Source organism: Loa loa (genome assembly GCF_000183805.2).
Source record: "Loa loa unplaced genomic scaffold supercont3.109, whole genome shotgun sequence".
Classification (NCBI taxonomy): domain Eukaryota; kingdom Metazoa; phylum Nematoda; class Chromadorea; order Rhabditida; family Onchocercidae; genus Loa; species Loa loa.
Window position 1 is genome coordinate 88,324 of NW_018108289.1, and position 26,600 is coordinate 114,923.

The 26,600-nt window shown below is 31.8% G+C and overlaps 5 protein-coding genes across 5 annotated transcripts in view; 2 read left to right on the forward strand and 3 right to left on the reverse strand.

Moving 5' to 3' along the window:
- The window catches only part of LOAG_17661 (OSM-5 protein), a gene marked incomplete at its 3' end in the record, with an annotated part of 8,507 nt that extends 2,983 nt beyond the window's left edge, over window positions 1–5,524 (forward strand). Inside the window, exons 6-16 of the mRNA XM_020450324.1 lie at window positions 243–372; window positions 602–679; window positions 979–1,140; window positions 1,591–1,730; window positions 2,107–2,257; window positions 2,859–2,974; window positions 3,410–3,528; window positions 3,642–3,709; window positions 4,198–4,306; window positions 5,201–5,305; window positions 5,391–5,524. Of these exons, the coding sequence (XP_020306019.1) occupies window positions 243–372; window positions 602–679; window positions 979–1,140; window positions 1,591–1,730; window positions 2,107–2,257; window positions 2,859–2,974; window positions 3,410–3,528; window positions 3,642–3,709; window positions 4,198–4,306; window positions 5,201–5,305; window positions 5,391–5,524 (1,312 nt within the window). The remainder of the gene's footprint in view (window positions 1–242; window positions 373–601; window positions 680–978; window positions 1,141–1,590; window positions 1,731–2,106; window positions 2,258–2,858; window positions 2,975–3,409; window positions 3,529–3,641; window positions 3,710–4,197; window positions 4,307–5,200; window positions 5,306–5,390) is intronic.
- A 983-nt stretch (window positions 5,525–6,507) lies between these two features.
- On the reverse strand, window positions 6,508–8,113 carry LOAG_03812 (KE2 family protein). Its single transcript, XM_003139349.2, has 3 exons — window positions 7,913–8,113; window positions 7,381–7,504; window positions 6,508–6,712 (listed from the first exon to the last, which is right to left on the reverse strand). The coding sequence occupies exons 1-3, from the start codon at window positions 8,092–8,094 to the stop codon at window positions 6,569–6,571; spliced, it is 450 nt and encodes a 149-aa protein (XP_003139397.1). The 5' UTR covers window positions 8,095–8,113; the 3' UTR covers window positions 6,508–6,568.
- A 1,662-nt stretch (window positions 8,114–9,775) lies between these two features.
- On the reverse strand, window positions 9,776–13,600 carry LOAG_03813 (hypothetical protein). Its single transcript, XM_003139350.2, has 10 exons — window positions 13,493–13,600; window positions 13,013–13,154; window positions 12,564–12,782; window positions 12,027–12,176; window positions 11,597–11,812; window positions 11,246–11,393; window positions 10,931–11,073; window positions 10,655–10,771; window positions 10,267–10,340; window positions 9,776–10,162 (listed from the first exon to the last, which is right to left on the reverse strand). The coding sequence occupies exons 1-10, from the start codon at window positions 13,591–13,593 to the stop codon at window positions 9,988–9,990; spliced, it is 1,485 nt and encodes a 494-aa protein (XP_003139398.1). The 5' UTR covers window positions 13,594–13,600; the 3' UTR covers window positions 9,776–9,987.
- A 2,030-nt stretch (window positions 13,601–15,630) lies between these two features.
- On the forward strand, window positions 15,631–24,582 carry LOAG_03814 (hypothetical protein). Its single transcript, XM_003139351.2, has 23 exons — window positions 15,631–15,763; window positions 16,008–16,149; window positions 16,358–16,494; window positions 16,623–16,722; window positions 16,789–16,889; window positions 17,090–17,338; window positions 17,869–18,109; window positions 18,488–18,573; window positions 18,790–18,987; window positions 19,163–19,347; window positions 19,647–19,758; window positions 19,864–20,069; window positions 20,253–20,517; window positions 20,663–20,843; window positions 20,961–21,022; window positions 21,779–21,988; window positions 22,098–22,216; window positions 22,314–22,473; window positions 22,804–22,890; window positions 23,291–23,380; window positions 23,478–23,666; window positions 23,886–24,074; window positions 24,407–24,582. Exons 1-23 carry the CDS (start codon window positions 15,710–15,712, stop codon window positions 24,533–24,535), a joined length of 3,492 nt encoding a protein of 1,163 aa, XP_003139399.1. The 5' UTR covers window positions 15,631–15,709; the 3' UTR covers window positions 24,536–24,582.
- Window positions 24,583–25,720: 1,138 nt separating this feature from the next.
- On the reverse strand, window positions 25,721–26,433 carry LOAG_03815 (hypothetical protein; the record flags this gene model as incomplete). Its single annotated transcript, XM_003139352.1, has 3 exons — window positions 25,721–25,786; window positions 26,029–26,109; window positions 26,296–26,433. The coding sequence occupies 3 exons, from the start codon at window positions 26,431–26,433 to the stop codon at window positions 25,721–25,723; spliced, it is 285 nt and encodes a 94-aa protein (XP_003139400.1).
- Between the last annotated feature and the right edge of the window lie 167 nt (window positions 26,434–26,600).

Here is a 26,600-nt window from a genome sequence, read left to right on the forward strand (position 1 = left end):
TATTTATTTTTTTTTTTTTTTTGGGAAAACAAAAGTATTATTTTGAATTCTAAAAATTTGGATGAAATTTTGTTTAAATTTAAATTTTTTCTAATCGAATTAGGCTTTAATCATGCCTTAAATTATATATTCATCATCAATTAAAATAAAAAAAATCAAACATTTCATATAGAAATATCCTCGTAATATCAATAGCTTTAAAATAATACTCATTAAGGTTTTCTTCTCATTTTGCTAATTAGAGTATCAGATGGTTACAAATGGTGTGTGGAAGCAATTCGACAATCAGTTTATGCGCCATTAGCAATGGAAATTGAAATGAGCAAAGTGGTCGTATTACTTAAACAAGGTGACATAACGAATGCAACAAAAGTGTGTTAATTTTACTTCTGTATTTTAGCTTAATACACTAATTAATTATTCGTAATCTTTAGGAATTTGAAATGATCCAAAACAATCGATCATTTTCTATTAATGAAAAAGAAGCATATCTGATAATAAATTGATATGAAAATTGATTGATTAATTTTGATGAAAAAAGCAAATGCTTTAAAGGAAATAATTTTATGATTTAATTATTTAAGAAAAAAGGAAAATTAAGGTATTAATGTCATTCAACAACAAGGAGGATAAGGTAGCAAGCGCAGCAGCAAATAGTCTTGCTGTAATAAATCTTTTAGTAAGTCTAAATGTTATCATTTTTTTCCTAAAAGCTTAAATTGATAAATTTAAAAATTTCATTTAATGTATTAATTGAAAAATAACTATTAATTTGAATTTTAATAAAACTGTTTTGAATTTTCATCAATTTCTTTTGCACGCACTAATGTTATAAGTTACATATCATTTACTTAAAACATTAATTTGAACTTCAATAATCGTTAATTTATTTACAAGCATTAAATTTCTTTTTAATTCATTTACTCTTTAAGTATATCATTTTAATTATGCAAGAAATATATTAATCAACAATTTCAGCAAGGAGGACCAAAATTGGAAGAAGCTATACAATACTCTGAACAAGCACTTTCTGCTGATCGTTATAATGCTAATGCGTTGGTAAATCGCGGGAATATTTTCTTCGTACTAGGTGATCTAGAAAAAGCTGCACAATACTATAAGGAAGCATTAAGTAATGAAGTAAGTATAGCAAGTAAATCACTCTAATTATTCTATTACTCTTCTAATGATTGCATCATCATGTGGATATTTTGGAGCAATTGTAAATTAATCAACGTGATTGATCTGATCTGATCTAATCTGATCTGATGTGATCTGATCGTTGAAAAAATGACTGAGCTTACTCAAACAACCAATTAAATCAATCATTTTGATTATATTTTGCTTTTTACTTGTTCTAACATTTAATCCTAACAAATATCATCGATATGTTCATGCGACAAAATGATTAGTTCATATTAAAATTTGTCGAATTTATTTATATTAATTATTTAAAAATTTATATTTTGAATCATTAATGTTAACTTAATATAAATTTTAATGCATTAATTAAATTTTTGTGACAATTTTAAATGAAAAATAAGTAAGAAATATTTAAATTCTTGGTATTTTTTTTTTCAAATTTTAAAGGCATCATGTTTACAAGCACTTTACAATCTTGGCTATGTTCAACGTTTACAAGGCAAATTAGAAGCTGCACTGGAATGTTTCTATAAATTGCATAATATTTTATTAAATAATGTTCAAGTACTTTGTCAACTTGCTTCAATGTAAGTTTCATTTGCAAATATTGATTTTTCTTTTTCTTCAAACTTTTTTTTCTTTTCTTCGAATTAAAATTTCTTCTCGTTTAATTTATATTTTTGCATATTTATTGAAATTTCAGTTAAATAAAATTAAAAATTAAGTAAAGGCATGTTAATCTTTTAAGTTTAAGAAATTTCACGACATATTAATTTTTTTTTCAGGATTATTAATTTAGTAAGATTTAATTTAAAAATTAAAAAATTATTTCAAAAAACTAATCAAAAAAAAAGAAAACCATACCTATAATTTTCTACATAATCGTTCTTTTTGATCTTATTTAAAAGGGTTACATGGATTAAGTATAAATTTATTATCGGTATTAACTTCTAAAAATTACAGTTATGAATTATTGGAAGATACAGCACAAGCAATAGAATTATATAGTCAAGCAAATAGCTTAGCTCCTACAGATCCTGCGATATTATCGAAATTGGCTAGTATTTATGATGCCGAAGGTGATAAAAGCCAAGCGTTTCAGTGTCATTATGATGTAAGATTTCCGGATTTCTTTCCGGAAAAAAGTGTTTTATCAAAATATTTTGAACGAATTGCTGCAGAAAGGGATTAAATTTTAAAAAAATTATAATTGAACCATTACATTTGAATAGAAAATTAATTATGAAACATATAAATTGCACAATCCTATTATATTCAAAAAAAAAAAAAGAAAATTGAACATTCCTAATTTATTGTCAGGAATATAATAACACTCAATGGAGACTTCTTTTCGAGTGATACCATCAATACTATTCATGCATAAGTCATTCAAATAGACTCATGATAAATGATAAAAGTTCCTTTGATTAATTTAACAATTAGCTGAATTTCCACAATCTTTTTTTTTCTTTTTTTAAGTACTGATAGAAAACTAGAAGTGGGAAAAAAAATTAAGCTAAATTTGCTTAAAATTTGCCTTTAATCATTCGAGGATATGATTTTACGCAAACAAATAAAATTTGGATATTCAAGTTTTTGATTAAATTTTAATTACAAATATTTCATTAAAAATATTTTGATGAATACAAAAAAAAAAACGGAAATATTTGTAATATTAAAAGGGAATTAATGGAAAGAAAATATGAAAATTTTAGAGTTATCGATATTTTCCTTCTAACATTGCTACAATTGAATGGCTTGGAGCGTATTATATCGATGCTCAATATCCGGAAAAAGCGGCAACTTATTTCGAAAAAGCTTCGATCATGGAGTGAGTAAATTATTTAATTCGAATGTTGTTTGCATACATTCCGTAATTTTTTTTTTCACATTATTTGGATAAGCGGTAAAAAAATTTCAAGTATTAGATTATCGAATTGCACAACTGTAATTTTTATTTCAAATACCAGATTATCAAATTGCACAACTCTAACTCTTATTTCAAGTATCAGATTATCGAATTGCACAATTGTAATCCTTATTTCAAGTACCAGATTATCAAACTGCACAACTCTAATTCTTATTTCAAGTATCAGATTATCAAATCTCTTTTAATTTCAAATAACCGATTTTCGAGTTGTAACATTCTAGAAGAGTTGATGCATGATGTTTATCATGTTATTAATCTGATATTACCTTATTATCAATCTGATATTATCCTTTTATCGATTTAACTCATGTTACTTTATAAAGGAAGGAAATTCAGGCCAAATGAGATTAAATGGCAATTGATGATGGCATCATGCTTACGACGTTCCGGAAATTATCAAAAAGCATTTGAATTGTACCAACAAATACATGGAAGATTTCCGGAAAATATTGAATGTTTGCTTAATCTCATTTACCTTTATTATCTGTTATTGTTTATATTATTTCAAGAAAGTTGAATATCTGTTTACTACAACCGAAAGAATGAATTTCATAATTCCCAATTTTAGGTTTAAAATTTTTGGCAAGAATATGTACCGATCTTGGAATGCCTGAAGCTAAGGAATATATGGAAAAGGTTAAAATATCTTGTACATTAATTTAGATGAATATAAAGTAAAATTGAAAATATTATCTGTCTTTTTCCTTCTCCATTTTCGCTCTGCTTTGAAAATCTGAAATGTCTAAAATTGGAGAAAAAAAAAAGATAAAAAAAAGCAAAAATCTAACCTATGTTACCATGCTTCCAATCATACTTATTCAAATAATTTTCAGATTTTTCAATTTATAATTTCCATTCATAAAAAGTATTAAAGTGAACTTAAGCACAAATTTATTTAACTTACCTTAACTTCTATCATTCTTCATTTTTTACCGAACAAGTTGGGACATTTGATGGCCTTATCACAGGAATATTAATTATTGGCCATTATTTAATCAGTAGTCTTCTAATTAAGCCTATAATCTTAATCTTCTAATTTTACAATAAAATAACCTAACGTAGTTAATCTAATTAATCTCTAAGTTCTAACTAAGCAAGTCTGTATTATCTCTCTAATTTTTCAGTTATCAAAGACAGAAAAGGTACGTCAATTAAGAATGCAACGTGAAGTAGATTCTAGTCAACGAAGGCATTGTACGCCGCTAATTCAATCAGGAGATAATTTTGCGCAAGGTATTTTCACCTTCCCTCATCGTAATCATAATCATAGTCCATTTTTAGTTGTTGAAAATTTTGAAATCGTAATTTTTCTTTTGCTTTTTCGAAAATTTGTATAATAAAACAGTGAAACAAAATGTATAGGATTTTTCATCTTATGCTATCAGAACAAAAAGAAAAGATTGTGATAGTTGTAGTAGTAGTAGTAATAATAGCAATAATAGTAACGATAGTAGTAACAGTAGTAGTAGTAGTAGTAGTAGTAGTAGCAGTAGTAACAGTAGTAGCAGTAGAAGTAGTAGTAACAGTAGTGACAGTAAGTAGTAATAATAGTAACAGTTGTAGCAGTAGCAGTACTAGTAGCAGTAATAGTATTGGTAAGTAGTAATAGTAGTAGCGGTAGTAGTTGCAGTAGTAGTAGTAGTGGTTTGTGAAATGATACATTTATGATTGCTACAATACAACGTGTCAATTATGTATAATGATAAACCGATATTATTGTTTGAAACTTTTAAAATTTAAAATTAATAATTAGCTTCTTTAATTGATGACGTTTGTTAGCAAAGCATTAGTGTAGTGGGTTAGAAATGTAATAGTGGGTGAATGTACCGAAGTTCGATTCTATGTATTATCATCTTATTCCTATTGAAAAATGTGCAATGATGCATCTGTATTGACTTTCGTTCTACTGAACTGGGTTGAAGAAATTTCTCGTATAATACACACTGAGCACTTTTATATGCTAATACGATGATAATAAGGTCAGACTTTAACCGTCATTCTTAATTACGCTTTGACCTTTAAACAATGATTGCTTACTTGTTAAGGTAAGCAATTGTTTCAGGTAATCTCATTATGAAACAATTCCTGTGTGTTATACCATGTATAATCTTTACCCTCTATATTTAGGTAATAATGGACAATTATCCAATTCACACTCACAACTAAAAACAGCAAGCGTTCGTTTAACGTCTGATAACGATGAGCAATATCACGTTCCACGCAGAGAAATGAGTATATTACTAATTATTACGGATAATCATTATCAATTATATATCAGATATGAAGTTAGTTTACAATCAGAATGATGGAATTTCAGGTCCAGCTGACTATACTTATAGCGACCCTCTCGGACCAGCACCACCTCGACCACGAACAGGTATACGACGCCCAGATACCGAAAATATGGATTCATTTGATGAACAATTCGATGAATCATTATTACCTGAGTAAATGAAACAATGATTCAGATAGCGAATTTTGTAATTCATTCAACTTCTGTAATTCTTTTTCTTTACGCTTTATTTCTAAAATCTTCATATTCTTCGAGTTGTATTAGACAGAGGATAAAATTTTATAGAAAAGGCTTTTTTTTTTAGATATGTTTATGAAAGAATATTGAAAATGAAAAAATTTGATGTTTACAAGCAAATGACAAATTCCAACAGATGTAATACATATTTCATTTCATATATTTACATCAGATGAAGAAAAACTATGAGAAAAAAAAAAGTTAGATAAGACATCCCAGGCATATGCAAAAAAAAAAAAAAAAAAAAAAAATTGAAAAACTAATGAAAAAAATGGAGCTTATAGTGGCAATATTATTTTAAAATAGAATTAATACATTGGTATGTATGTTTACTTACTTGGCCTATTCTGTAGCTTACACATTTTTAAACGTTGAATAATCTTGAGATCAAGAATTAGAACTGTCTGAATATTCTTTAAAGTTCTAATTTTAAGACAACTACCAATACTGATTTTGCGAAGTGAAAGAAACGATGATGATCTATTGCTTACAGATAGATTATCGACAATCCATTAGATGTTTTCAAATTCAGGAGAAAATTATTTTCACATCGGAATTCACATAATGATTTTTATTTATAAAGCAAATATTGCACTGATAGTCAATGTTCAAGTCAACAAAAAATAGGAATTAATAACAAGCACTTCCAAAACCTAAATTAGGAAAAGAAAAAGTCAGGAAACTGATAAATCAAAATCATAAAGATATTACTGAGTCGCAAAAAGTCGTTCAAACTTTAGTGGATAACATCGTTTAATGAATCATAACTAGCAAGAGTTTCATAGCAGGTATTTTTTCTTAGCAGACACTCCTTATTCTTTATATTTTCTCTCGTCAACAGCCAAAAAATTCATTAAAAATACCATTATCATTGGAACTATGATTTTATTCATGAAGTGACAGTCATAAAAATATATTCCAAATAATATGAAAAATTGGCACTATGATGAAAGCTTCATTCATTATCATTTCTTCATCATTCTACGTTCAGATTCCTCCCTCAATTCTTTTTCACTGACATAACGAATTTTATGCTTGTCCGTATATTCTTGCATTTCTTTCCCTTTTTCTATCAAATTATCTTTCATTGATTCAACTAATGCATCCAGCTGAAAAAGACAAATGAAGTGATATTTTCCCTTGAATTTTATCAATGACACTCTCACTAATTCTTCTTTAACGAGAGCTTAATATATTTTAACTGTAACCAATCAATGATTCGAAAGATGAATGCACTACTACTGAGAGATATTATAAGGGGAGAAGTTTCAAACTATGAAATTAATCAAAAACATTCTCGTACAGTGTAAAATTCTCTTTCAAACCAAAAGGATGGATATGATAAAGCACCCAAAACCACTGAAAGTATCAGTGAATCAGGGTAAGAAAGCTGACGAACAATTTAAGGGAAAATATATTTTAGAGGAAATCTGCCTGCTAAGACCATTTTTAACTAAACTATCACAGTAACAGCTAATCAGAACTTATTCTATTAAGCTTTTCCTGCTTTCAACTCCAATAACAAAAACTTATCTGGAAGAACATCATAGTACAGTGATTTCGAAAACATCATAACTGCTTGTCAGAGACAAAGAAGCCAGAATAAAGTTATCATACTACCTCAGGACTTATACTGATAAATGCATGAAAATAAACCATATCTCACAATTATTTATGTCAAAAAAATGAAATTAGTGCGGCAAAATTAACAAATTTTCACGGGTCAGATGAATCCATGCCAGCCAGAATTGATAAATTAATATAATAAAGGGCTTACATTTTGCAATGTTGATTCCAATATAGGTAAAACAGTTCTAATTTCATGCTGCACTAATGTCGTGCCCACCATTCGAAAACATTTTCTATCACCTTCCATCTTTTTTAGCACTTGCAAGACACGTCTATAACGTCTTTTTCAATATTTTGTTAACCATAGTATTAAGATTTCAAGATTTCGAAGATAAGATAAAGTGTAAAACAAAACAAAAAAGCTTTAAAACGTCGACAAAGAAGAAAAAATCACACGCCGTGAAATAAAAGTTCCAATTAATGCAAACAAAGAAATTCATTTTTACGACAGTCGTAGCCAAAAAGTTTGTCAATCATCTCGCAACGATTTCGTGAGGGTACACGTACATTTACTACTAATTAAGTAACCGGAGAAAAAGGATATAGAATAAGCAGATATAATCATTGCCGTGGTCTTTTCTCAGATTAAGAAAATAAAAAAGAGCATTAACCAGTAAAAATCCAGGTGTGTTCCAAATCTCAGATTGATTCAGTCTTAAAAAAAAGGCAAAACAACTTACTCATGCTCGCGTTTATCATCTTCTACTCGCGTCAACTCCATCACGATATTTTTTTGTTGCTCACGTAGTTGCTGTAAACCAGCAATTATCGCGTTTTTGTCTTCCGAACACTTATCTTCGTCCTTCATCGGTAAACTTTTGTCATTAGTATCCTTAGGTCCCGTTGACACTTCATATGACATAGTAAAAACTACTGAAAATAAAGGAAATTTCGAGAAATACTTCAGTTTACAAACCATTCAACTTCGAAATCAGATACTAATCTGAAACAACTGGAAAATTAAAATCCTATAATTCTTAAATCCTATAACAGTGAAAAATATGACGCTCTTTTTCAAGTAGGCTGGAACCTAAGACCATGAATCGTCATTCCATTTTCATAAGAACCAGATTTATCAGCAGCATATAGCAAAAGCCAAAGAAAACATATGCAACTCCATTGCAAAATAATTGAAAAACTGAACAAATCAAATATTACATAACAAAGAACAGCAAGAACAAAGTTGTCACAGTAAACAGCTGCTGCATAAGTCTAAAAAACTTATCATCGATTGCTTTTTAACAGTCTTCTTTTCAGCTGGCAGAAGTTTTCTTAATAGAATGATTCTGCTCAGTGGAATTATTCAAATTGGTTACTAAAACATTTATGATGAATATTTTGCACCTTTGCTGTATTTTCGGAACGACAACACCTCAATAAACGCCCGAAAAATTTGGCAGCGCTTTTTGGGTTGGGTACTGAAATGCAAACAGTAATTTTCTTCGAAAATAAAAAGAGTTTCCATTTGCAATGGCCTACGTATTTTTTTCAAAAGCAAGAAATAAATATACAAATGAAGAAAACAGAGATAAAACCTTTCAAACAAATCTAAATTATACACTGAACTCTAGCCACAATCCCTGACCTTTAACACCAAGTTTAAACTTAGATATTCCCGAAATCACAGATACAATTTATCCTTATGAATATGAATAATTTAAAAGACATTTTTGAGTAAGAGAATAAGCGAGAAGCTACAAGAAAAATAAGGGTATGTACAAAATTACAATGAACATAATTTTACAACCACGACATGGATATCCATTAAAAAGGCACTAACCTGCGGCACATTATCTTTACATGCATTTTAAGGGATTTCTTATCAATGTAATAAAAAGTTTTTACGAGAAGTTGAAAAGAATTAGACGCTTAAATGACTTCATGGGTAAATGTTCAAAATGATTTCATCAATCCATATTAAGCCTGAAATTGTTCAGAACAAAATGTATCACTACCCAAACTATACACCACTTGATAACAGTACTCATACTAAATCGACCATCGATCTCTGACTTATACTTTATTTAAACTAACCACTGGCTTCAACAACATATATTTACTTCAAAAAGAATAAACCAAAATATGGAAAAAAAACGATTACGTAATAGAGAAATTGCTTGTTGCAGCAAACTTTCCAAAACGCTATAAAATTTGAAATTCAATCTGTTCCGAAGACAGTGGTACCCTTCAATATAGTGAATATCACTTAAATAAATCACAGTAAAGAGCGGAATGAACAGTGATCGCGTGAAATTCAAAAACAAAAGAAAATTTTAAAAATTGAAACGAGAGACTTTGAACTCAGCAAAAAAATTCATTATAAAGAACCTCTCAGGGCCATTAGTCTTAAGATAACCGTTGAAACTTCTGAATATCACCAAGAGAAACCATTCAAGGATTTTTTTGGCGGTATTCCTAAATGTTGCGCGCATGCTGTGGAAAAAGGGGATAGGAATGATGGACAGACACTCTGATATCGACAAACACGCGATCATGTCTCGATAACAATGAAAAATATTACATTGAAAGACTGTATGAACTAGGCAACATATACCCCAAATCAAGGTTCGTTTTAAAAAATACAACGAGACCGCCATTTAGAGACAAATTTTAAACCATTCAAATCGCAAAATGTTTAAAAATAAAGTGACAAGGAAAAAATTACAGTAAATGAAAATTCTTCACTAAGAGGATCGACCTACCCCAATTCTCTTCCCATCTCTTTTAACTGTACCACAACCAATCATAATCTGCTTTACGCTTCTGGTAATTGAATCAGTCCGTACTGATCAGCAGTTTGCAGCAGTTCACAAAAACGAGATGATTCGACTCCCAAGACATACTGACATGTATGAGGCTCCAATAAGTACAGGGTTACGGCTGTTTGACTTCCTTTCGATATTCGACAACGAATACGCACTTCAACACTTCTGAAATTGAATTAGTCTAACTTTTTTGGTAAATTTAAACTAAAGGCAAAAAAAATTGTTACATTCAATTATATTCAATAAGGCCAAAGGCAAAAAAGGTAAACCTGTGAATATTAGTCTTCTCGCAAAACGCACCACCAGCATATAAGTGTGAAACCTGAGTTACCTGACCATCAATCTAAAACGACATGAACGCATTGAAACAGTTTCAATCGAAATATTTATCTAGTCAGTTAGTGCAATGGATTAGCAGTCCAAATCAAAGGGAATTCCAGATTTTTCCGTGCCGTTAGTCATTCTGCCGTTAGATTTTCAAAGGTTATATTCCCTTGATGTTCTTCAACAAATTTGGGACATTGTTTCCGATTTGATTACACCGTTGAAGGCTGTATTATTTGTTTATATATTACTGGAGCGTCCAAATCAATTATCATGGTAGGTAACTTTGACAGCTCAATCCAAGAATGTCATCTAAGATTAAGGAAAAGTAACCTTTAACGGTTTCTTCTGAGGATTATCATCAATCCAATGTTTATGTATATCGAAGTTGAAAAGACCTAACAGGATTTCAGTTCGCTCACCTTCCTGATTTTCATGAAACTGTATTACCTGTAACATTCCCACTTCCATTACTAGCGGATTTTTATTTATTAATTTTATTGGTTCAAAGACCTTTTTGCTTACGGTTTAATTACTAAAAAACAACGAAAATTATATCTCATGTAAAATTATTAGAAGAAAATCCTTAATCTATCAATAAAAACCTACACTTTTTCCAAAACAAAATTCATATTTCCACCATCCCACTCCACCACCATACAAACAATGCTTCCCATTTAGTAAATATTTGTTTTCCTGAACCAAACGATCCAAATCAATCACCGGCTTTTCTACGGGAATTGATGAGGATACTGGAAAGAAAACGAGGATGTATAAAAGTGAAAGGAGAACAAAAACAACAAAAGGTATATTAAACAACACAAGAACATGATAATATTTGATAAAAGTTAAAAGTTGTTGAAGAAATGTTCAGTATTACATTTCTCCCACCAGCCAGTTATTATCATGACAAGGTAAACCTACCATGTTGTAAGCTGTCAGATTTTGGTGACCCTTGCTCGGCTATAATAATTGTTGTATCCAACTCATCATCATAATCGCCGTTTTCTTCATCTTCTTCATTAATGTCAACATTTGTAGATTTTTTATGTTGAAAGGTTGATTTATATTCCTGAAAGAGATGAATTTTCCAGAAAATTTAATTCTGTTAAATGCAGAATGAAAAGATAACAGTACCGATAAACTTGATAAAAAGAGTATTTCTAATCCTACCCCAGAAAACCAATAAAATGGATGACCTAAGGTAAGGTAAACGAGAAAAGTTGAATCCTAAATTCGAGAACCATTCATGTCGTACAGTGTAATTAAACCTACTCTTTCCAATGCTATCTCACTCTCCCTTTCTAATTGCAGAAGTTGCTTTGGCTTTGGATACTCCTTATGTGGATCCTTCGAATAACAAACAATTTCGTGATCAACAGTAGGCAATGGCCGAAAAGATGGATGCGAGCACAACTGTCTGGTATATACAACCAATTCATAAGTACAAGAAGCTGTTTCAGCAAAAGAATATATTTGATCTTTGGCATCCTGAAAGGTATTTGGAAATTGAAGCAATCTATAGTTTCATCAAATAGATATTGTCTAGACCATTTGATAATTTTTCCTTACAATTGATAATGTCTAAAAAAAAGCTTCAGAAATGTTGGAAAAGAAAAACCAGGATTTCCAATACGTTAAGAAGCGGTTTCAAAAGGTCTCTTTACTTAGATATTCTGAAATTTCATAGAATAGGCATACAAACCGGATCGCAGACATATATAACGACCGTACTCCTTGGTTTCCCAGTTAAATCACAAACGGTTCCCTGTCTATAAGTGACTGGATAATACGGCTGCACTTTGTTATCAATTTTGCGTTTTGGTGGATTCATTTCATCGAAATTCTTATCATCCTGAAAAAAGCTGTGAATCAAAAGCACAAATAAGACGCATTTCTTCTGCAATCGTCAGTAAAACAAATCCTAAAATAGAGGACTGTACGAAAGAATCGATTTCAAGGACGACTGAACTTATATTTGTCTTCCCACTTTTTAACAATGGTAGCTTCTCTGATCTACAGTTTATCTGATTATAAAAAGAATTCCATAATGCCCTAGAACACAGATCACAATATAGCGAAATGAGAAATGAATTAGTGTATTAGCTAAAACTATATTGTCCTTCATCCAGTGATAACAGACTGTTCCATCTGCAAACATTAAATTTACATTTAAGCACGAAAGTAAAAACAATTCGCAGTGTTTCCAACAATAACAAGAAAATGAGCTTAAAAATGATACCAATTTAGACTGTTCACGACCATAATTCCCTAAATAATATTCACTTCTAATATTTCTTTGCGTTTCTCTGTTATCATGATATTGCATAATATAGCGTCCATGACATAATTCATATGTCCAATATACATCCAGCCAATATGAGCATACCCGATTATCATACAACAATTGAATAAGTTCAGCTGGTGATGGTCCCACATATGACTGAACTGCCTGTTTGTCCTAGCGTAAAAAAAAGATATTCAAAAATTACTACTATATTTGTCCAGTGAATGAAATCTTTTACGCTCAAATAAACAGTCCTTGAAGGCCCATAAGTAATAGAAATTCTTCAGATACAGTTTCCATTTTGAATTAGATTCCTACTTCTTTAATTTTACAACAAAAGGACTTTTTGAAGTATTCCAAATAATAAAAGAACACATAAGAATAGAACTAAAAAGAACATGAACCTGAGCTGGAATGACTGGTAGCGTACAGAGATACTTTTCATCGTTACCACTAGTTATATGTAGATACGGTTGATTTGTTAACCAATCGTCTTTAATATCAACAAGATACTTTGGTGTTGCCGATTTGCCTTTCCAGTCTATCCTGAATGTTTCGATTTAATATTTACGATCAAAAATATCAAATAACGGTATTCAAATCTGCCCATCATATTTAACTTATGTTAACATTTCTATCGCGTCCATAAAATCATTTTAAACCATGCAATAATTCAAGTACAGTGTCTCATCAAATGCATTTCGGTGTTGTGCTTTTCAACTTCTAATTTATGTTATTTCTGGATTCAGGACGCTAAATACCTGCACCATATGCGTCAAAAGTCAAAACAATCCTCCAAGTACGAATTTATACTGATGCTTGAAATCAGATTCAAAACGGTGCTAATCTAATTATTTGGAAAACAATTTTTTTAAGCCTCAGACCTGAACAGAACTGACTCATCGACTGCTTTATAAGTTGAGCATAGCTGGATACCCTGTTGCAATAGCAATAACAAATATGTAATCACTTCCATGGATGACATCCTGAAAAGAAAAAAGTGATGCCCAGAAACCGGGATCAGAACAAAATATCCGAAAGAGTGCAGAATAAGCAGAAGCAGAAAAAGTCAATCAGAAGTCAGTCATTTCGGAAATTCTCTATTGCATACATCCAGAAGAATTCTACATAAAAGCAGAAAATATAAAAATGATACTACACTACAAAACCAGCAAACAAATGGACAGTATGGTTTGTTTTTTTCTTTTGAACTTTTATGAGCATACAACAAAAAACGAATAGATGCGTAAACGTGGAGGTAAAAATATTATGTACCATTGTGTTCCTGAATTGTTACTACTGCTGTTTCGTTGAGTTTAAAATTTTTTGGAGATTCCCAAAATGATTACGGGGAACTATAATAACCAATATAGGAGGAGAAGAAAACCACGTAATCAATACATAATGTAATTCAGGTAACAGACGTGTAACCCAAAGAGAACTGATATACGTAATTAACGTAATGCGTAACATATGCAATTAATTCTTACACGACTTCCTCCATGATTAACGTAACATGAAATCTACTGGAATCAATGTAATGTGAAACCTTAATGATTGACGTGTAACTTTTAACATGGAGTATCACGTTACTGAAGCAACATTAAAACTTACGCAATTAACATAACAGAGAATTCACGTGACACAATGTGCAACCCACGCAAATGACACGTAACACGAAAAGAAGTCTAGATGAAAACATCCCGAATGTCCCATTGTCATCTTGGCGTAACCCAAATTTCCTCCCCGTCAAATTCCATCTCTTTCTTTCCTGTAACATCTCATACAAAACTATTTAGCTTTTTGTTTCGATCTCTCAATACAGTATGTTTCAATAATTTCATTCCTACTTTCTCATCATCTCGAACGCTATATCATTCGTCTCATTCTTTTTCGCAATCGTTCCAATGCCTCTTTCATATTATCAGTTCCTAATATCTCTTTTATTACAACATTCCCTAAATATTTGAAAGAAATTTTCACTCTGTCTGTAACAAATATAGGGCATAGAAAGATATTCTTTACGTCAGCGTATCTTCACTTCTCGTAATATTTCGTCTCTCCTCTCTGTCTTTTTTATACTATTATGTCATTTTTTTTTTACCTCAATGCCAGGAATAGGATACTTTTCGTACGTGAGCTTTACACCAGATCACGTTTAGTAAAGCGCGTAGTTCACGTAAAATCCCTACTACATGGTGACTAATAAAGTGGCATAGACTGATTACACGTTATCAATTGACCCCTGATAGGATGAGATGAGGTTGTTGCATATTGCGTGGGAACGAGGAAGAGGAAGAATCGATAGCGGGAGATGTTTGTGGTTTGCTGACGTTCTTAAGTTCAGGATATGCGAGGCGATAAAGTTAGATATCCAGGATGAATGTGCCGGATTAAGGAGAATTTTCCGGAAACGAACTTCCAGAGTGAAGTTGCACAAATTCAGATGGACAAAATTATTCGAAACAAAGCTACAGTATGCGTTAGGAAGAAATTAGACATCCGGAAGGGGTTCAGGAAAGAAAAAGTTGGACATGTCAAATTGAATTTTATAATCGTAAAGAAAATGAAAATTATTACCATTCTAACATGATTTTACAGTTGTCATCGTTTAAAAGGAAAATAAAGACAAAAAATGGAAATGAATGATACGGCATTGTTGACTACATCAATATAACATAGTAATTAAGAAATTAATTCCAATTTTTCAATGCCTCCACTTTATTCCTTTAGCCTACGACTGAGTGAATTTGTTTTATGAAGATGAATGACCTAAGGATTAAACTGCGTAAATTAAAATCAATAGAGATGCCATACAATAATTAATATTTGGATTAATTTTTATTGCACTAGGTTTTTATTCAATTTTACATTGAAAATAAAAAAACACTTTACAATGCCACGAGGATTTTATCTATTACTTTTATCGACGTCATTCATTTTCGCGATATTTGAGCGTCGCAATGCATCATCTCGCACATCAGCATGAATGTGAAGAAAATTTCCATTCCTAATTTGTATGCAAATTACAGGAGCTTATCAGGGTATTTTTTCATTTTAATTATCTGTCATAGTTTTATCTTTCGATAACGACGAAAACGATGCCAAGACGTCGGGCATGTATTGATGATGATGATGATGATTTGGATAGTGAAGTAAGTTGTTCTTCAAGCATTTCATTGATTTTAGACTAGTGATTTCATATTTCATACGTCATTTTCCGCTTTGTTTCCAGTTTTAAACTAATAATTTTACATTTCATACGTCATTTCCTCCTTTGTTTTCGGTTAACTGAATACGAAAATGGAGTGAAATGTTCGAACTAAAATTGATTGTACAGTCAATTGAGTAAATTAAAAACTTCGTATATTTCGAATCTTATTTTCCTTTTTTGTGAAGGTCGATCGAACATTTGATGCCTTGGAAAAAGATAATCGACGTGGTTCACGTCGTATATCGGCAGTACTGCGTACACAGAAGGATGAAGATGAGGAACGGCAAAAAATTTTAATGGATATGAATGCCAGATCTATTGAAAAAGGTATAACCCATTTGATAAGCTTCCTTTAAATTTTCGGAGAATTTTGGATAGAAAAACAAAGAAAACTTTAAGTTTGTGAAATTGTAAATTTTCCTCATCTTAACCTTGATTTTATTATTCCTTAACACTAGTTGAAGTTTGGTTTCGTCTTTCTGTTTTTTTAAATTCTACTTGAACTACAATCGTGGCTAAGTTGCTGAATTTCTAGAAAATCCGGCGAAAGATGAACGTTTGTTGGAGGCGATGAAAATTGCTGTCACGAAAGCGAAGCAGTTAGCCGCGCGTGCTTTTCAGGAAGATCTTATCGATAGACTACCGAGTGTTGTTGAAAAAGAACCCCTATATGTAGGTGTTAAGTTAATTTTTGCGCAAAAATTGTATTTTGTTATTTGAATTTTCTTAGAAAAAATTATACGCAGAATCGTAACTTTCACTTGATGGATTTAAAAGGCGAAGTTTTAAAAAATTTTTAGCAAGCCGGGTCGTTACTTGATGCAAGTGCACGAATTTACTCGTTTCGTGTGGATGCTACGCATTCAGAGGCATATGATGTTCGATCAAAGCTAGGCGATAGTAAGTTTACTCTAATTAAGCGTTTCATAAGTGGAAAAAGTTCTTGCTTAAAATAAGATTTTCCAGAATCTCAGTCTGATAACAATAAAGATGGTAGAAAAGACACCTCACCTGATGAAGATGATGAAGGAATGAATTCGGGTAATGAAGGAAATGTTGACAAAAAAGTATATTTTCCGCTTTATTTTTATTTTTTTCACATATATATTTTATGCATCACTTTATCGAATTCGCTTGCTGAAATAGTGGGATGTTGAAAATCTTTATTACCCCTAGTCCCTATATTTAAATATTTTATATTTTGCCACCATTAACAATGGAAGTCCTTTTTTAAATTCTCTTGTGCCCTTTTCAATTACTCTTCCAGGAAGGCAGAGATAAGGCGAAAAAGAGAAGACAACTGGATGAAGGAAACAGTGATTCTGATATTGGTTCGGAAGATGGCCTAGCGAAAAAGGATGATGTCTATGATGCAGATGATTTCCCGATCTACGTTGATGATTCATCTTCTGGAACAGATGATGAACAAGTAGCATTGGAAGCTAGTGAGATTGTGAAAAAGTTCATGAATAGATCCGATAAGGCTCACGAAAACTGTATAAAAAGAAGAGCGAAGGTAATGTTGCTTCGCAGGGAAATTTATTTCTGATTTTTGCATACATATACTTCTGCTGTTTAACTTTACTTTTATAAGTTGATATAACAGAACAATTATTACCACCGATTGCTCAGTTAACAATTGCATTAACGTAAATATTGAAAGATTATAAGTAGGAATATTAAAATGACTGTTATTAGTAACTCTTTTCCTGAGGTTGATATTTGTCTCCATCTTTTTCCTATCCTACTTTTGGAGAATGCACTGGAGTGATTTTCTAAACAGTCCTTATTTGACCGTTAGCGTCATTATTTTGTTGAGGACGTTGTTGCATAATTATGTATCCATATGCAATATTAAACTTTTTCCTAGAAACTGCAAAATTTCTTTTTCTTTTAGTCTGGTAAGTACTGTAGGAGAAATGGATGCGTTGTAAGTTAGGTTTTAGAATTTTAGATCTTAGTCTAACCAACAAAAATCTTTCAACTGCCCACAATAAGAATGGAATATGTTAAAAGCGATTTTGATGGCTGAATTTGTTATTTCAGGTGCCGATGGTTGTGTATGATTCATCCGAACTAAATGACACTGAAACGGGTGCCGAATTCTGTAGTCACTTGTACAGTAAGGCAACGCACAACTTTGATAAGGGATCATCAAGTGGTCTTTTAATGCAAAATGCTGTTATAAGCAAGTGCGGACGTCGTTACATGTTACATAATAATTGTCGATGTATTCGTGATCCATGGAATGAGAAAATTGAGGGCGAAAATTTACACGAAATTTGGAGTTCGTTTTTTCTCGGATATTTAAATCTCCTTTCATCGATTCTTCTTTCAAATTTTTATTGTTGTCTATTATGTGTAAATAAGTAATACTTTCATTTTTAAGTTTCTAAATCTTTAAAAATGCTACACATGCATTTCTGTCACCGACTTTTGCACTTTTCATACTTCTTTAAGAAGCATAATATCCTGTTTGTCACTGTGGATAAAAAAAAAGAAAAAGTCTTCTAATCTTCTTCGAGCGGAATGTACGCTCACATTAAAAAAAAAAAAAAAAGAAACTGCCTCAAATTGCACCATTTTACATCAAACATCATATGGGGATTTTTGAAAACATATTATTAGCACCTGAGTCACTGATATCAATTGATTGATTTTATAGAAGGTATCGAAGATGCGGAAAAACTTGGACCATCAAATGTTACAAGTATAGTGCATGACGATGAACATATGTCAACGTTATCACGAGTAAGTTTTCAAAAATGTCGGTTTCTAGAATGTTTTTTTCAATTAATTTTAAGAAGAATTGAATTGTCGGAATCAGACTCTTAGAAATTTTAAAGTCTTCACAGAATTTGTTTATGATTATTTGTCTTTTGCTTCTGCTGGCTACAACTGGCAGGATATGTTGAAGACGAGAGACTTTGCTATGGCATAGTTGGAAGCAATTGACAAATTCTGCAGAATACAAGTGCCAGTCAGGAAACAACAACTTTTCTGGATACAACAGCAAGTACCAGTAGCATGCAGTCAATCCAGAAAAACGTTGAAGCTGTGTTGGAGGATGCACTTCTCGAAAGTGCCGGTAAAGAATTGTTTCGGTGGCGAAGAAAGCTGCAGAAAAAGCTTGGCATGAATTCCGGACAGCTCATCGCTTTGCTGGTTTCTTTTATAAATTTTGGTTCAAGCCCAGTAGCATATTAACATCCTTCAGTCTTCTCATGCTTTTTTCTAATCATCTTATAGTGGTGCCCTTCGTGATCTAAAATCTTTTGTTGAATTCAAATTTTTGAAGTAAATTTCATCAACCCAGTTCAGTTATTTTTGTTGTTTTTAGGCCCACTCCTTGCGAGATGTGGATCCATTCGTTCGGCGAAGTTTCATTCGGCAAGCCATAATTCCAGCGAGAAAATCATATATTAACAGAATCGCGGATACAAAAAGTGGTTTAATGTATGCACCAATAGCTGATGAATTGGAACCATTTGAAGAGTCGATTTGTTGGAAAATATACAGGATGAGGTTATATATTAGTTTTTTACCTATTTTATGCCTCAAACCTAGTGAATATTTTAACGAAAATCGATGGATGTCCTGATGATCACGTATGGGATAGAATTAAAGGACTAGGGGGTTGTGTTCTAATGCTTCAAACAACGAAAGAAGATTTTGTTGATTTGGCGGCTTACAATTACAATGAACATACATGAAAATGCAAGATCACTGGATATATTAAACAAGATTGTTTGGCGTTTCTATTTACCCATTTTTTTGTTTGTTTGTCCTAACAGATTTCATGGAAATTAAATGACCTTTTAAAGATGGGATGATATGAGTAATGAAGCTCGAGCGAGAACCTTGAAGTCATTACCTGGCGAGCACCCTGTATTTAACTACTTTTTCGCACGATCAGCTGAACATTTGTCTGCTGAGGTTTATTTTCACTCCATCAGTGTTATCTCCTCCAAGAATTTTCATTAAATCTGCGAATCATTCTTTTTTTCCTTTTTTTTTACTATTATGGGATTTTGGTTTCAGAGTGATAATGTACTTGGCAGTTTACCTGTTTTCCGCAGTATAATCGAAATTGAAGTCCCGCGTGACACTATTAGAATGACAGGTGATGATCAGAAAGCATTAGCAGGAGTACTCGATACTTTCCGAATTGGTCGAGGTGAAAGTTTGTTTAAGAAAAAAGGCGATGATTTTGGACGGAAAATTGCACAAATTCCGATTGTAACACCGTAGGTTTTAAAGTACATTGTTTTGTTATTAATGGCAATTATGTACTATCGGAAATGCAGTGATATCATTATTATCTTTCCTGTTTTTTATGTTTTGTTGACTTTTGTTTAAATTGTATCATGTGAAAATTTTTTATATCATCGATATCATATTACATTGTGGACTTTTATTTGCTTGTGCAGAATTCGAAGGTCGGAGGTACAGGCTGCTTGGGAACGCGGAAGTACTATTTCTAAAGAGCAGTCAGCATCAGTAATACCATCAGAATCAGTTAACGATCGTTTGACAATACCAAGTCGTATGGATGATGTTGATTCTGAAACAGATGCAGGTGGATTCAATACAACTTTTGATAATGATACTGATATGGATGCAGAAGCACCGTCATCACGTATGGGCGACTTCAGTTCAGTTGCCGATGACGTTCGATCGCTTGCATCTAAGCAGGTACGTTGATCCTTTTATTTGTTCGAATCCAGTGAAGTACCTGAGTTTTTGGTATGTAAAACTAACATACATTTTTTTGTAGTCTTATAATTCAAATTAAGAACTTGCGATTCAAATATTTGTAATGCATTCTGCATTGTTGAAGACAGAATTTTCGGAAAGGCCAGAAATTATGCGAGTAGAAAGCAACATTAGAATTGAACGTACGGATGCAGCTTCAGCATACGGCGATCTCCATTTTGTTGACGAAAGACGAGTTGCAATTATGGCTTATTCCATAGTAAACGATGAAACACATTGGAAAAAACGAAAGCTTGGTAAAGGAGGTTAGTAGTTAGGGTTCTTCAATGTTAACTAATTTATATCATACTTCAAAAAATTTTGAATTTATCTGATTATTAATTTTGCGAAAATTAAATTATGCAGTAGGGAATTTTTTTCAGAAGATATTGGAGTTGCGAAAGGGAAGCCACCGGTGAAATCGGATAAAGTCGAACGGAAAAAAGTACATTGCTTTGCATTTTTCTAGATATGGCTCAACTGCTCGAAGATTTTACGTTTTTCTTTTTTTCTTTTTTTTCTTTTTTTTTTTGTGATGTGCATTTCAGACGCAGAGATAAGCTTCTGAAGTTATGGTATGTGAGCGATAAGGACCTTTTTACTTCACAGATTATTGGATAAATTAAAGTCCTGTGCTAATCGGGACTTCCCATCCATCCTTAATCCAAGTATTAACTTTGCTTAGGTTCTGATAACTAGGTCTATTGGAAAGGTTTGATAGGTCAAATAAGGTGATGTTTTTACCATGGTATAAGCATAGACCTTCAGGACGTTTCTAAAAACTTTTCAATCCAAATGTCGCATTGGGACATGTTTTTGAAGGTTCCACCACCTTGTTTGGGTGAAAATAGACGATTTGGAACTAATCAGGCCTATCCTACCAGCAGACTCTAAATAGAAAGGTTTAACGGTTGGATTAATTTACTAGGAGAGGATATATAGATGGGTGGCCCTAAGTGAACGAATAGCTATGCTGGTGATAACGAATAGCTATGCTGGTGATAATGGAAAATCTCAGTTCTTTAACTGGTTTCAGTTGAATATAAATGTATTTATTTAGTTGTCACTTAGTAAGTAATAAATTTATTGAAGAAACTGCATGTTTTCATGTTCGGCAGCTAGAGCACCAAAAACTTGTTTGTGTTTTTTCAATTTTGATATTTAAAAGAATTAAACTTCAATTAAATAGAACATATTTTAGGCCAAAAAAGAGGAGGAAAAGGAAGCATTCGAAATTGGTGATTTCGATAATATGCCCCTTGCTGTGATTCGAGATAGGCAAAGGCAGACAAAACGTCCGGCCATACTTGTCAAACGTGAAGACGAAGTCCTGAAGATTCACCGGACACGGGTCGCTGCTGATCTCTTTTATAAACCGGAGCAGTTTTGTCGTCTGGCTCACGTTTTTTCGGTATTTCCCTTTTTTCAAATTAAAATTACCATTTTGCAAAATTTCTTTGTCGTGTTATAATATATATTCTGGAAGTTGGCAAGTTTTGATCATTTTTTTTTTGCTTTAGGGCGAATGGGAGAATGTGCGCTTCAATCGAGCTATGTCAGCGCCAGTCGATGCCAAAGATGAACGAATGTCACGAATGCTACGACAAAGCATTAGGGAGGATTTGGATCCTGAAGAAGCGTTAGTTTTATTTTCTTTCTGAAAAAAGCTCAGGATTTTGAACGAACCGGAATTATACGGAAGTTGTGACTTAGATTGTCATAGGTTAAATTTCCAGAATTAAAGAACACATGTCGTGTTTCAACGGTTATTTCGATGACGTATACTCGGAACAACGATCAATGTCAGTACCTTGTGCTAGCGAAGCATTTGATGGCCATAATGATAATGACCTACTTAGCGAAGTTACTGCTCAGGATAATGACGATAATGACAGTGTGAGGAACATTTTATTTTGTTATCATCTTTACTAGAATTTCTTTCTGTTTTCTCATCATCGAAGCATGTTTTTATCATTGTCGTAATTGAATTAAATATTTACAATGCTTTTTATGCCATTTTATTGTCATCATCATTGACAAAGGCTTGTTTTTTTTTGTTTTTTTGTCATGTGCTGGTGATACATGTACGACTTTGAATGACAGGATACCTTATATAATATGGAGCACACGTTGTTCAACTGATTTTATGAGTAGCGGTGAACTATAACTTATAGTTCCAAAAATATAAAGCTATTAATTCACGCTTATAATTGAGCTTTTTTACAGACATTGGTACCGACATATGATATGCCAACATTGAAAGCCAGCCAGAGTTTCTATTCTGAAGCTGATTCTGGAGCAGAAGAAGCTGAGGTAAATGCTTGATTTTCACATATGTAATGCGCTTATGATTTCATGCAGTTGTCATTTTTTGGGCAATTTTTCCTATTCGCTATGTAGGAGCTTTACCGTACTAAGTGATTGCTGGTTATATTTATTCTATCAAAGGTGTTGCTTTCCATCCTATTAGATGCTTGGCACCAAGAATTTTGATTTCTCTTGACAAATGTCTGCATAAACTTGAGATTTGGTGATTACTATTCAAAGATAAACAAAGAAAGAGAAAAGAAATAATATACAAAAGAGAAAGGATTGTTCTTACATTATGCGTTCCTCATGTTGTCATAATTCAGGTTCGAAATCTGGACTAAGAATCAGGATTCAGTGGAATCTACTTTTTTACATATCAGGATAATTTTTTTATTTCTTTCAGATTTTCGGTGTGAAATATTCGGTGAGACAGCGACGCATCAATGCACCAGCTGTTAAGAGAGCGATTGGTACTATATTGTCGAATGCAAAAGTAAGTTTCTGTATATGCTTTTGAATCAGTTTCCTTAGAAGTAAAAGAAATTTTCATCTTTATTTGCTTGGAATTCTAGAACGTGATTATTTTTAAGCTTGATGCCGATGCTTTGAATGCTGAACTCTCCGTTGCACGACGACAGGGATTCAATTTTTTGGATGGTTTGAAGGATCTGAGTATTGTGAGTGAAGATTCTTGTCAAGATTCATTTGCTTTGGATGGTCAAGGTGAACGCATTGAGCTGAGTAGGGAGGAAGAGCAGATGCAGTTGAGGGAAGAGGAGGTGATGATTTCGTCAGTTTTTGATTTAAGCGAATGACCTTGGTACTAACGAAGGAGGTTGAGTTTCATTCTTGCTAATCGAATCGTTTCTAGTTCATTTTTATTCCATAAAGTAATGTCATATGTTGCAGTGACTAATCGGACAAATATTCAACATTGTGTTAAAGTTCTGGGAAATTGTAATTTTAAGTTTGAAATAATTCTTTTTCTTCCATTCCAGGAGATGAATGATGATCCAACATGTGAGCTGCGGCATGCTGAAGTAGCAGTAAAAGATTTTAAATTGACCGGTCGGCATACATTCTCATCGGTTTTGGCCCAACTTCCTTCATATTTGGCGGGGCGGACAGCTGATGATCTCAGTCCTATTAATGCGTTCTCAGTGCTTTTGCATCTTTGTAATGAAAATGTTAGTTTTGATTATTTGAATTCGAACTTCACAAAAGTTATTTGCTAATTTCTCGTGAAATCATAAATTGCCAAGGAAGTTGAATACTATTGAACTGCCATCGTTGCATTCTGACTTCCTTTTATGCTGCTCACAGCTTCACTGTACCTTTCGAGAACACTGATGACAATCTCGAGAAGATGAACGAAAGTTCGCTGTCTCGAACTTAGCTCTACTTCTTTCTCATCATCAGCTTCTTATAAGTGTTGTTTCTGCGACAACAACATTTATGTTAATTTAAAGACAGTCTTGTAGGTAACCTACCGTAGGATTACTAACCTTTTATTTTTTAGAATTTGGAGCTTCTGCAACGTAGGGATGGTCATGGTTTGATAATGCCAACAGAAATGGGCGATTTTACAATAATATCTGCTCGACAAAACAGGGTGAATCGTAAACGTACTGCCTCAGAATGTCGTTAATTAGTTAATATTTTATTAGTTATTAGAAACTGACTCCGAATACCCATTCGTTTTTCAGTTTACCCTTGCTGTGTAGAAGTAAACCCTGAGTGGTGTAGTATACAGTGGCCTCAGTTTTCTTTCTTTCAAATTGCAAAACTTGAAAGGCAGTTATTTATGTTTGAGAATAGATTGTATTCGCTGAATATTACAAGCGGTATAACAATTTTTGATTTGGTCGGAAACTTATGGGGAATTGATCTGGAATATTGAACAAATGTTCACTTTTATTTTGTTATATCTGTATGTAATGTTTGCTTTACTTCTGTTTTGGTGCTTAGGATTTAGAATATTTCAAATTTTTTGGAGAAAAAGTGATGAAAGATGATGTAAATGTTGCAATATTTGCGAGATATTAAATATCGCCTAGTTTTGTTATGAAATCCTAACTAGAATGTATAGTTCATTATCACTGCATCGTACCAAATAACCATTCATTCTTTCCTTTCATCAGTAACACAAATTATCATCTGGACATTATCTTTCATGACACAAGTACATTGTTCATTTTTCGCTCTTCTACCTTCTGCAAGGTCTTCTTCATCCCTTTTATTGCGACATATTCAGTTTCGTAGTTTTTTCTTTTTACCGTGCTTAGGAAGTAATTTCTTTCTAAATCAATATATCTGCTGTATTTATTGTGAGAAAATAACAAAATTTGGTATTATTTATGAATAAAGAGAAGATTATCAATTTATCATTTCCACATATCAATTGGTGATCAAAATTTGTTTGTACTTTACAGTCAGACATACATTACTACTCAACTACAGAAAAAATAATATTCGATTAGTTGTATTAGTATTGGGAAGGTTAATGCATAAAACTTGAAATTTTCTTTCGTCAAGCTAATATTTCATCTCATTAAATTAATAAGTAAATGCATTTGGTCTGTAAACAAAGATTAGAAATTGAGGTGTAAAAATGAATTTGATATTTTCCACATTTGTATTTGTATTTTGTGCGGCTGGAATAATTCGAGAAATTTCAATCATACTAAACAAGATATCCTACTTCTACTACCTTTTGTTGGCTTTTTTTTTGTTTAATTCCTTATTTTATTAGTTTTGAATCTAGTTTACATTAAAAAATTCCAAAAACACATCGAATTATTAATTAATAATTTCATGAATGATATAAAAACTTTTATATATTTAGTATATTTTCACCTTCCTTACCCTGTAAGAAGTATGTGATGCATTCACCTTTACCCTGAAAAATATAATTCACTAAACTATATCACTTTGAAAAGAAAATGAAACTAACTGAAAGATTTGAATCAAAATTTTAAAAATTTTTTAATTAACATATTTTTTCTTTTCTTACTTTTCATTCCTTTTTTTACTTTTTCATAATAATGAATAAGTAATAAATTTGATAATTTTCTTTTCGAAAACATTCATCAGATTTAAAATAATTGCTTAGAATTAAATCAAAAAAAAAAGAGTTATTACTTTAACATTTATTTTTCCACGTTCAATAATTTGAAATTCCGGAAAATAGCAATGAAGAAGATTGTATGATTGATCACTGATCTAAAAATTTTTAAATAATTAATTGTTGATATTTATTTTAGTAAATGTAAAAAATTTTTGGAAAAAAAAATTTATTGTAAACTTTTTATTATTTAAAAATGAAAAAATTTAAATTTAAACTTAAATTTATTCTCAAATAATGAAAATAAGTGTTATGAGAAAAAAAAAATAAAATAAACGAATTACTTGTATCTTATTTGGTTCACTTGTACTTTCCATCCTTGATGCCATATTAACCGTATCACCAAAAAGACAATAACGTGGTGTAATTAAACCAACAACACCTGCTGCTACTGCACCACTATGAAAGCCAATTCGTACCATTAATTGTTCCTCTGGTCGATGAACTACTTTAAATTTCGTTACAAACTAAATAATTCTAATTCAAATGAAATAAAACTAAATGATGAAAGGAAAAAAAAAAGGATTAATGGATTAATATATATTTGAAAATATTTTAAATACATGTTAATTCATTAATTTTTTTTTTT